This window comes from Pteropus medius, unplaced genomic scaffold (genome assembly GCF_902729225.1).
Source record: "Pteropus medius unplaced genomic scaffold, Ma_sr-lr_union100, whole genome shotgun sequence".
Lineage (NCBI taxonomy): Eukaryota > Metazoa > Chordata > Mammalia > Chiroptera > Pteropodidae > Pteropus > Pteropus medius.
In genome coordinates, this window is record NW_024348527.1 from 715,105 (window position 1) to 727,259 (window position 12,155).

General features: G+C 34.6%; 1 protein-coding gene across 8 annotated transcripts in view; it reads right to left on the bottom strand.

Annotated features, from left to right (window-relative positions):
* COL4A5 (collagen type IV alpha 5 chain) overlaps positions 1-12,155 on the bottom strand; it is a 244,038-nt gene that overhangs the window by 31,609 nt on the left and 200,274 nt on the right. For all 8 annotated transcript variants that reach the window (XM_039879706.1, XM_039879705.1, XM_039879700.1 and 5 more), the window contains one exon: positions 5,083-5,209. In XM_039879706.1, coding sequence (XP_039735640.1) covers positions 5,083-5,209 — 127 coding nt within the window. The remainder of the gene's footprint in view (positions 1-5,082; positions 5,210-12,155) is intronic.

The following is a 12,155-nucleotide window of genomic DNA, read 5'->3' on the forward strand; positions in this document are numbered from 1 at the left end:
AAAACCCAAGCATATGCTGCCTCCAGGAGAAACATCTCAGCTCCAAAGGCAAATATAGACTCCAAGTGAACGGGTGCAAAATGATATTTCAAGCAAATGGCATTCAGAGAAAAGTGGGAGTAACGTTAATAGTGTTGGACGAAAGAGACTTCAAAATACAAAAATAAAATAAAATAAAATAAAGGAAGATACTGAGGGACACTTTATAATGATAAAGGGAATCATATACCAAGAAGATATAACACTTATTAATATCTATGCTTCCAATCATGGAACCTCGAAATATGTAAAGTAATTAGTACCAGAACTAAAGGGAGAAACAGACCAAAACACTATCGTAGTAGAGGACCTAAATATCCCACTGTCGGATATGGACATATCATCCAAAGAGAAAATCATAAGGAAATAACATCCTTAAATGATACATTAGACCAATGGAACATAACTGACATTTACAGAGCCTTCCATCCCAAAAGAGTTGTTTATACATTCTTCTCTAGTGCACATGGAACATTCTCAAGAATTGAGCACATACTGAGAAACAGAGGTAGTCTCAACAGATATAAGAGGGTTGAAATCTACCAACCATAACCTCTGATCCTAATGCTTTGAATCTGGAGATCAACAGTAAAAAGAAAGCAGGAAATCCCAAACACTTGGAGATTTAACAACATGCTACTGAAGAATGGCTAGGTCAGAGAAGAAATAAAAAGAGAGATCAAGAGAGACATAGAAATGAATGATAAGGATAGTATAACATCAAAACTTTGGGGACAAGGTAAAAGCAATAATAAGAGGAAAGTTCATATCATTACAGGCTTAGCTCCAAAAACAAGAATGAGCCCAAATAAAAACCTAACACTTCATCTTAAAAAAACTAGAAAAGGAAGGACAAATGAAGCCTAAAGTCAGCAGGAGGAAAGAAATAATCAACATTAGAGCAGAAATAAATGAAGTTGAATACAAACAAACGAACAAACAAACAAACAAAAAAAAGTAGAAAAAATAAATGCAACAAAGAGCTGGTTCTTTGAGAAGATGAATAAAATTGACAAACCCCTGGCTAGACTCACTAAAGGAAAATGAGAAAGGACACAAATAAACAAAATCAGGGATGAAAGGGGAAATTAAAATAGACATTGCAGAAATACAAAGGATCATACAAGAATACTATGAAAAAGTATATAACATCAAATTTAATAACTTAGAAGAAATGGACAAGTACATAGAAATATCCGACTTTCCTTGACTGAATCAAGAAGAGCTGGAAAATCTAAATAGACTGATCAGCAGTATGGAAATTGAAATGATCATCAAAAACCTACCAAAAAGTAAAAGTCCAGGACCAGATGGCTTCACCAGTGAATTCTACCAAACATTCAAAGATTTAATACCTATTCTCCTCAAACTCTTCCAAAAAATTAAAGAGGAGGCAATACTTCCCAACTCATGTTATGACTCCAATATTAACCTGATACCAAACCTGGTAAAAGTAACACAAAATAGAAAACTACAGACCAATATCTCTTATGAACACAGATGTAAAAGTCCTAAATAAGATACTAGCAAACTGAAGACAGCAACATATTAAAAGGATTATACACCACAATCAAGTGAGCTTCATCTCAGGGGAACAGGCATGGTTCAACATATGCAAATCGATTAATATGATACACCACATAAACAAATTAAAATCTAACATATGATAATATCAATATATACAGAAAATCCTTTGACAAGATACAGTATTGATTTATGATTAAAACAGTTAATAAAATGGGTATCAGGAAGAAAGAATCTTTATACAATAAAGGCCACATGTGACAAACCCTCAGCCAACATTATACTTAATGGTGAAAAACTAAAAACCTTCCCTCTAAGATCAGGAACAAGGCAAGGCTGTCCACTGTCGCCACTGTTATCCAATATAACATTGGAGGTCCCAGCAAGTGCAATCAGACAAGAGAAAGATACAAAAAGCATCAAAACAGGAAATGAAGAAGTCAAACTGTCACTATTTGTGGATGACATGAAAACCCAAAAGCCTCTACAAGAACAGTACTAGAAACAATAAGCGAATACAGTAAAGTTTCTGGATACAAAAATAACGTTACTGGATACAAAAAGTCCATAGCATTCTCATATTTTAATAATGAATTGTCAGCAAAATAAATGAAAAAATAATTATTTTTACAATTACTACAAAAAGAATAAAACCCCTTGAAATAAGTGTAATGAAGATCTTGAAAATCTAAGCAGACTGATCAGTATTATGGAAATTGAAATGATCATCAAAAACCTACCAAAAAGTAAAAGTCCAGGACCAGATGGCTTCACCAGTGAATTCTATCAATCATTCAAAGAAGATTTAATACCTATCCTCCTCAAACTCTTTCAAGAAATTGAAGAGAAGGCAATACTTCCCAACTCATTATATGAGGCCAAAATTACTCTGATACCAAAACCTCGTAAAGATAACACAAAAAAAGAAAACTACAGACCAACATCTCTCATGAATACAGATGCAAAAATCCTAAATAAGATACTAGGGAACCTAATACTATAACATGTTAAAAAGATTATACACCACAATCAAGTGGGCTTCATCCCAGAGGCACAAGGATGGCTCGACATACTCAAATAGATTAATGTGACACACCATATAAACACATTAAAATGTAAGAGTCAGATGATCATATCAATAGATGCAAAAAAAGCCTTCGACAAGATACAGCATCCATTTATGATCAAAAACACTTAACAAAATTGGTATAGAAGGAAAGTACCTTAACATAATAAAGGCCATCTATGACAATCTCTCAGCCAACATTATACTTAATGGTGAAAAACTAAAAACTTTCCCTCTAAGATCAGGAACAAGGCAAGGCTGTCCACTATCACCGCTGTCATTCAATGTAACATTGGAGGTCTTAGCGAGTGCGATCAGTCAAGAGAAAGATATAAAAGGCATCCAAATAGGAAACTAAGAAGTCAAACTGTCTCTATTTGCAGATGACATGATTCTCTATAGAGAACACTCTAAAGAGTCCACAAGAACACTACGAGAAACAATAAGCAAATACAGTAATGTTTCTGGATATGAAATCAACGTTAAAAAATCCATAGCTTTCCTATACTCTAATAATGAAGTGTCAGAAAAAGAAGTGGAAAAAATAATTCCTTTTGCATTTGCAATAAAAAGAATAAAATACCTAGGAATAAATTTAACAAAACATGTGAAGGACCTATATAATGTAAACTACAAGAACCTATTAAAAGAAATCGAAGAAGATACAAAGAAATGGAAAGATATTCTGTGTTCTTGGATTGGAAGAATCAACATAGTTAAAATGACCATATTACCTAAAGCATTATACAGATTTAATGCAATCCCCATCAAAATCTCATCAACATTTTTTTTTAAAGAAATAGAACAAAAAATCATCAGATTTGTCTGGAAGCACAAAAGACCCCGAATTGCCAAAGCCATCCTGAGAAAAAAGAGCAAGGCTGGAGGCATCACTCTGCTTGACTTCAAATTATACTACAAATTGACAATAATCAAAACAGCATGGTACTGGCAAAAGAACAGACACACAGACCAGTGGAACAGAATCGAGAGCCCAGAAGTAAACCCTTCTATGTTCTTTCAATTGGCTTACTAATCTGTCTCAATGTGATACAGATTAAAAAGAGAAAATAACCAAATTTAATTACATATGGAAATACTATACACAGGATAGAGTCAGAAACCTCACATATATGAGAGGTTCAGAGACAGAAAGGTAAAATGAGGTATATATGACATCTTGAGCGGAGGAATGAGATAAGGCACCAGAGGCTTTCGAGGGGAGGAGAGTAGTTTGCAGGATGATAAGAAGAGCAGATGTTCAGTAATTAGATGTTTGCCCTGCTATATAGATAGGCCATAATAAGTTTTTTTCTGGTAATAATTCTTATCATGGGCAAGGCCCCCAATTTAAATTCTTTAAGAGAGAAGTAAAAGTTTCTTTTGAGCCTGAAGGGTCTCAATTGCCATCAGCTGAAAATAATCCATAAGCCAAAGTGGCACATCTTGGGGAGGCCTGTTTTGAACCCCTTCAAGTCCCAAATTGGAAATAACACAAAAGTCCATCAATAGGAGAATGGGTAATTGATAATAGCATATTTCTTCAATGGAATATTACAGAGCATTGATAAAAAATAAACTACTGACACATGCAACAAGATAAATGAATCTTACAGCCATAATGGTGAGTGAAATCAGCCAGACACAAGGATATATATTGTATGATTCAATTTACATGAATTTTAAAAACAGGCAAAATTAACTAATGGTGACAGAAGTCATAGTAGTAGTTACCTGGGGGAAGGGGTTCACTGTAAACTTTATGGTGTGAAGGAACTACTTTATATCTTGGTATGTATGGTGGGAACATGGATATATATGTGGCAAAAACTCAGCCTTGTACACATTACTGTATTTATATTATACTTCAATAAAAAGGTTAAAGAAAAGATAACTAAAGACCCATCCCATCCATGCCACTGTGCACTCCAAATTAAACAAAAAAATGAATACAAGCATAAACAGAGCATGTACTCTAACAATCTAGTCCAGGCTACTTACTTGACTAAGTCTCTTTGCTTACATGACTCAGTCTTTGTCATCTGAATGAACTGTATAATTGTTCTACCAACAGCCACCCATTGTGTGCCTGAGTACAACTTTCTAAGAGAATCAGCAGTAGGCTAGGGCTTGGCAATGAACATTATCACTTTTAAAATAGTAAGGCCTCTTAATTGGCTTGTGGTTAGCAGTCAAAGATTGAAAAATACCCCACCAAACAGTCTCAGTGCCCATAGGATTTTGTCCTGCTGAGTTGGTAATACTCATTTTCGTTTTATACAGGATGAAATTTGAGCAAAGGAAAGTTAAAGAGCTATTTCAAGATTATGTTGCTATCAGTATCTGATTGGGAAATAGAATTAAAATCTACCAAATAAGAAGTTGCTCTGTGATATGAATTAGAGAAGACAAGAAAGGAGAGAAGGAAACATTTATAAAACAAGGAATATTACCAGGAAATCCAGGAAGGCCTGATTGTCCTTTTGCTCCAGGGGTCCCTGGTAATCCGGGCAAACCGATATCTCCCACAGAACCTTTCATACCAGGGTTCCCTGGGTATCCAGGCAGACCAGGTTCACCCTAAAAACATGTATAAAAAATAAAACTGAAGTATCTCCATTACTTAAATTATATAACGAAGTATTATTAATAGAGCTTTTACTATATGTCAGGGACTCTGCTGAGCTCTTTACATAAATTGCTTCATTTTATCATAGCGATTCAGCTACTAAGCGGTGGAGTCTGGATTTGGATCTAAATAATTTGATTTCAGAATCTGTGACTGTCATCCTTAGTGTGCTACAATAAAATTCATTGCTTACAATAAATACGTCAAACAATAGCTACAGTAGTTCTTACTGCAAAAGGTTAATTTCATTGTAACAAAAAAAGGTCTATTAGTTCTTCAGTGAATATCTCAAATCCTATTTCCTCCATGTAGCCTTCTATGACAAAGAAAGTTTATCCTAGAAATTTAATGTAGGTTCTTATTCTGTCATGTCTATACTGGTTTCATATATGCATGTCTTGACACTTCAACTACACCGAAAATTTATTTGGGGTCAGAGACAATTCAAATATAACCATTTTTGCTCAATGAACATTTGCATTATGTTTTCTTCTAATAGAGCCTTAGAAAAATTCATACCCACTTTCACAATTAAAACAAGATTTTTCCCCAATAACAATGGAAACATATGTCATAACTTTATATCTACCAGTGTTCACTGCTCTGCTCATGATGACAATGACCTCTCCAATAAAGTGCTCATGTTCAATATTACCTACTGAATACTTCCTTCTTCATTTAGAACTTATGATTGTCTAGGCAAATAAGATACTCTGTTTGTTACTCAACTGCTTCTGCATTATAGTAAAAGCTTTTTAAACTAATGCCTTTTACATTCCATTAAAAAATAATAAAGAGTCATGGGCTAGGAATACATACATAGATCTATATGTGTATATATAGATCTCTCTCTCTCTATATATATATATATAGATCTCTATATATACATATATATATACATATATAGATATATATAATACACACACATATTTATATATGTTTGTCTGAATCTTTATAAATCAAACATCTAGCACATTTTTAACAGATAATAAGTATAAAAATTAAATTTTGGGTTGAATTTGTTCCATCTTAGGTATCTACACAGAAAAGCTTTGAGTTAAATATCATGATTCTTCTTTATATTCATGAACCAATGACATTTATATGCCAAAATAAAAAAAAAAAGAAGAAAATTCAGATATTCTCCTAATGGTAAGCATGAAATGCAGTAGACAAACTCCTGATTATTTATGATAAAGTATATGAAATTCTACAAATAACACCAATCTATAATTTCAACCAGCACTTGTTCCCTAATATAGTTCTTCCCAATACCCTATGGCCCTAATCCTTCAAACCAAGTAAACCATGAAAAGAAAGTAAATATTTCACTAGAGATACTAAAAAGGACTAAAATTTGCTAGTTTAACTTTTATTTAAGCTATTATTATTTATATCCATTTGTAGAGAAAAAAAAATGAGCTTCAAATAGGATAATCAAGAAGAGATATAAAAGAAGACAGTACTCAGAAAACCAACAAACTGATGAGGAATTCTGTAAATCACTCTGAGAATGGATAATTGTAATGTATTTACACTTCCAGCAAAAGCTAGACATGTCTGAGTACACTTTAACTGGAAATATCTACATTTGATCTAATGTCAGGCTTTGACATATTTTTAAATTTAGATATAATTGACTTATTATATTAGTTTCAGGTGTATAACATAATGATTTGTTATTTGTACATATCTGTAAAATGATCACCACAATAAATCTAATTAACATCTATCACCTTACATAGTCACAAAACTTTGTTTTTGTGATGAAAACTTTTAAGATTTACTTTCTTGGAAGAGAAAAAAATGGCATAGATGATAGAGGCTCTGTTCATCCTTCTGGTGACCAAATCAAAATTGTGACAGAAACAAGGAGGAAACAGCAAGGAAGATCACCTGGGATCTAGATGAAGAAGCCATGCAACTAGAGAGAAATCTAAGAAATCACCCTGCAACAACCGAAGGTAGGATGCAGCGAGGACTCGAGGCTGCCTGGTTCCGAGTGGCTGAGTGGGACAGAGGCTGTAGCAGCGGCAGCAGAGTCGGCACCTGTGGGTGCCTCTTAAAGGGGCTTTGTCCCCTTTAAGTGGACATTCCCGGTGATAGACCTGCTCGCTCTGAGCACCAGCACCACTTTAGCTGCGCAGGGATCATCAGGGACTTACAGGGGGGCACTGAGTTCTTGGAATGAAGGCCAAGGCAAGTCTTGCTCTGTACATAAGTGCCAGTGGTATCCATTGTTCCTCTGTTGAGCCCTCCCCACTTCCAGTGTTTGGACTCAGCACTACCATAGCAGAGACGTCATCAAATTGGATAACAGAGGTCGCTCCTCCCAGAGGATTCTCTGAAACTCTGCCTCCCCAAACTTGCACCCCACCCAAGCCACATCCAGGTGTGTCCTCTACAAGTCAAGTGCCCATTGCTGAGCAGCACCTAGACTCTCTCACTCTGGTGGCAGCTGACCATGGTTTCTGGTGAGGCCTCTTGAGGCGACTATAAGCACAGCATCTGTGTATTGCTTGCTGAAACTTAACAGGTGGCCCCAGAGGGGCAGAGGCTTGGACTAAATTTGGCCTGCAGCTGAATCTCTCTCAGGACTGTGCCACTGGACACCTACCACACAAAACCGCACTAATAAGACCGGGAGACTTAAGAGCTTTGCTTACTACATAGAGACTGACACAAAAAGGCAGCCAAAATGGGAAGAAAAAGAAGCAGAAACCATATGAGAAAAGAACAGAGATCCAGAAATAAGGGAGTCAAGCAATCTAACAGATGCAGAGTTCAAAACACTGGTTATAAAGATGCTCAATGAATTTAGGGGAAGTGTAGATGAATTCAGTGAGAACTTTAACAAAGAGATAAAAAAAAACATAAAAATGGAAATGGAAATAATAAAAGGAAACCAGTCAGAAATAAAGAACACTTATCTGAGATGAGAAGTATACTAAATTTAAGAAACAAAGTAAATAAAGATGAGGATCGAATGACCTATATAGAGGATGGGAAAGCCAAAGACACAAAATCAGAATGAAAAGTAAAAAGAAGCCAAGACTATAATAATAATTTAAGGAGCCTATGGGACACTATTAAAGGTCAAAATATCCATGTCATAGGGTACCGGGGGGAAAAAAAAAACCAAGAAGCTGAATAGCTATTTGAAGAAAAAAATGATGGAAAACTTCCACAAGCTGGTGAAGGAAGTAGACATAAAACCCCAGGAAGCTCAGAGAGTCCCCCAAAACAAGAATCCAAAGAGGCCTACACCAAGACACATCATAATTAAAATGCCAAAGGTTAACTACAAAGAGAGAATCTTAAAAGCAGCAAGAGAAAAGCAGTTAGTTACCTACAAGGGAGCACCCATAAGACTGGCAGCTGATTTCTCAAAAGAAACCACACAGGACAGAAGGGTTTGGCACAAAATATTCAACGTGATGAAAACCCAGGATCTACAAACAAGAATACTTTATCCAGCAAAGTTATCATTCAGAGTGGAAGGACAGATAAAGAGCTTCCCAGACAAAAATAAGCTAAAGGAATTTATCATCACCAAGCCAGTATTACAGGAAATGTTGGAGGGACTTCTTTAAGAAGAAAGTATATGTATTAAAAACAGGAATAAAGAATGAAAATAACTACATTCCTATCAAGAAGTATCTCAAATGGAAAAGAATTAAGTGCTCCAACCAAAAGACAGGGTGGCCGAATGGATAAGGAAACAAGACTCCTACATATGCTACCTACAAGGGACACTTCAGATTAAAAGACACCCACAGCCTAAAAGGAAGGGGATGGGAAAAGATTTTGCCTTGATGGACCTAGAAGGTATTGCGCTGAATGAAATGGGTCAGAGAAAGACAAATACCGCATGATTTCACGTATATGTGGAATCTAAAGAACAAAATCAATAATAACAACAACAAAAGCAGAAATAAACTCATACATACAGAGAATATTTAGAGGGATACTATATGGGAAGGGGTTGAGGGGATGAAAAAAAGGGCAAAGGGATTAAGAGGTACAAATTGATAGTTGCAGAATAGACATGGAGATGTAGAGTAGCATGAGGAAGATGGTTAATCATGTAATAAATATGTAAGGGAGAAGATGGGTAGTAGGTTTTGTGGGGTGATCGCTTTATGAGTTATGTTGTTCTCTGATCACTATGCTATAAAACTGAAACTGGCATATTATTGTATGCCAACTATAATTGGAAAAAACCCATTGAATTGTACAATGTAAATATAAGCAACTAATTGTGTATTATTTCAATAAAGACGAAAAAATATTTACTTTCTTATTAACTTTCAATATACAAAACAGTATTATTAACTATAGTCATCACATTGTACATTACATCCCACTTATTTATTTTATAATTGGGAGTTTGTACTTTTTAATCTCCCTCACGTGTTTTACCCACCCCTCACTGCACTCCCTGCTTTTGGCAACCAATCTGTTCTCTTTATCATGATCTTGTTTTTGTTGTTGCTGTTGGGGGTGCTGTTGTTTTTCTTCTATTTATTCAATATAAATTCCAGGTATAAGTGAGATCATGGTGTATTAGTCTTTTTCTATCTGACTTATTCACTTAGCATAATGCCCTTGAGGTTCATCTATGTGGTCGAATGGCAAGATTTCCTTCTTTTTGTGGCTGAATAATATTTCACTGCATGTGTGTGTGTGCACGTGTGTGTGCATATTTACATACACACACAACATTTTCTTTATCCATTCATCCATCGATAGAAACTTAGTTTGCTTCCATATCTTGGCTAATGTAAATAACGCTGCAATGAACATTGGTTGCATATATCTTTTCAAGTTAATATTTTTGTTTTCTTTGGATAAATACCCAGAAGTAGAATTGCTGAATCATATGGTAATTGTATTTTTAATTTTATGAGGAACTTCTATATTGTTTTCCATAGGATTAGCAGCTATTTGGTCTCATCCAAAATGTCCACACTTAGAAGATGTCCCTGGGTTCAATAGCCCATGTTTATATTTCTACTTTGGGTTTACTATATAAAAATACTATCACATTTTATTGATTCAATAATTGTGTTGTGGTTGTATTTACAATAATAACTCTTCTTGCCTCAGTGGCCTAGCTGTTAATAGCATATGGGGTCAGGTAGGCAGGTCTGGGTTCAAATCTTTCAGAAAAGAGGGATTTATATTAACTATGGACCAAATGTCTCTATGGATGTTTTTGTACAAAACCAAATTTCAGTAAATTTCTTTTTCTTGCTTGATTGCTCTGGATAGAACTTGCAGTACTATGCTTAATAGGAATGACTAGAATATGCATCCTTGTTTTGTTCCTGATCTTAAAAACCTTTCAGCCCTTTGCCACTGAATATGATATTAGCTGAGGATTTTTCCCATATGATCTTTGTTATGTTTAGGTAGTTTCCTTCTGTTACTAATTTATCGAGTGTTTTTTTTTTTAATATCTTGAAAGGGTGTTGAATTTTGTCAAATGGTTTTCCACTTCAATTGTGATGATCATGTGAGTTTTTCCTTTCATTCTATTAATGTGATATATTGCATTAATGATTTTTTGTATATTAAACCATCCCTGCATTTTAGGAATAAATCTCACTTGCTCGTGGTGAATAAGCCCTTTAATATGTGGTTGAATTTGATATACTAATATTTTGTTAAAAATTATATCAATATACAGAAGGGATATTGGTCTGTAGTTATAGTATCTTTCTCTGTCTTTGGTATCAGGGTAATTCTGGCTTTATAGAATGAGTTTGGAAGTGGTTCCCTCCTCTTCTACTTTTTGGAAGAACTTGGCCTAACATATGGTCTCTTCTGTGGAATGTTCCACATTCCCTAAAAAAGTGCATACTCTGCTATTATAGGATGGAATGACTTGTATATGTCTGTTAGGTACAATTAATACTGCTCATTTTAAAAAATTGGTTTCTTTGCTTTCTTATTGAATTATAAGAATTCTTTATACATTCTGGATACAAATCTCTGGTATATAGTTTGCAAATATTTTCTTCCTTTCTGTGGATTGTCTTTCTGTTTTATAGAAGTAAAAAAAATAATATAGTCCAATTTATAATTTTCTTTGATTGGTTGTGCTTTTTGGTGTCAGAATATCTAAGAAATCACTAACCTTACGTAAGGTCATGAAGATTTAGTTATGTTTTCTTCTAACATTTTCATAGTTTTAGTTCTCATATTTAGGTCAATTATATACTTTGAGTTAATTTTTGTGTATGGTATGAGGAAGGAGTGCAAATTCATTCATTTGTATATAGATATCCTCTTAATCCGGCATCTTTTGTTAAAAAAGATTTTTCTTTCTTCTTTCTAATTGTCTTCACACCTTTGTTGAAAATCAACTGATCAAAAATGTATGGGTTTATTTCTGGACTCTAATCTATGCCATTGATCCCTATGTCTATCCTATGCCAGTATTACATAGTCTGGATTACTGTTGTTTTATAGTAAGTTTTGAAACCTGAAGGGAGAGTCCTCCAAATTCATTCTTTTATTATTTCAAGATAATTTTGACTATTTTCGGTTCAGTGTATTTCCATGAGTAGGATCTGCTTGTCAATTTCAGAGAAAAAGCAATCTGGGATTATGATAAGGACTGCTTTGAATCTGCAGAATGATTAGGTTTCAAGAAAGATTAATGGAGGTTAGAAACATTATGACATATTAAAAGAATGTTACCTAATAACTAGAGGGTATTATGTTGAATGAAATAAGTCAGACAGAGAAAGATAAATACCATATGATTTCACTTATATGCAGAATCTAAGGAACAACCACACACACACACACACACACACACACACACACACGCAAAAAGAAACAAACTAAACGAAAACAGACTCACAAATACAGAGAAAAAACTGGTGA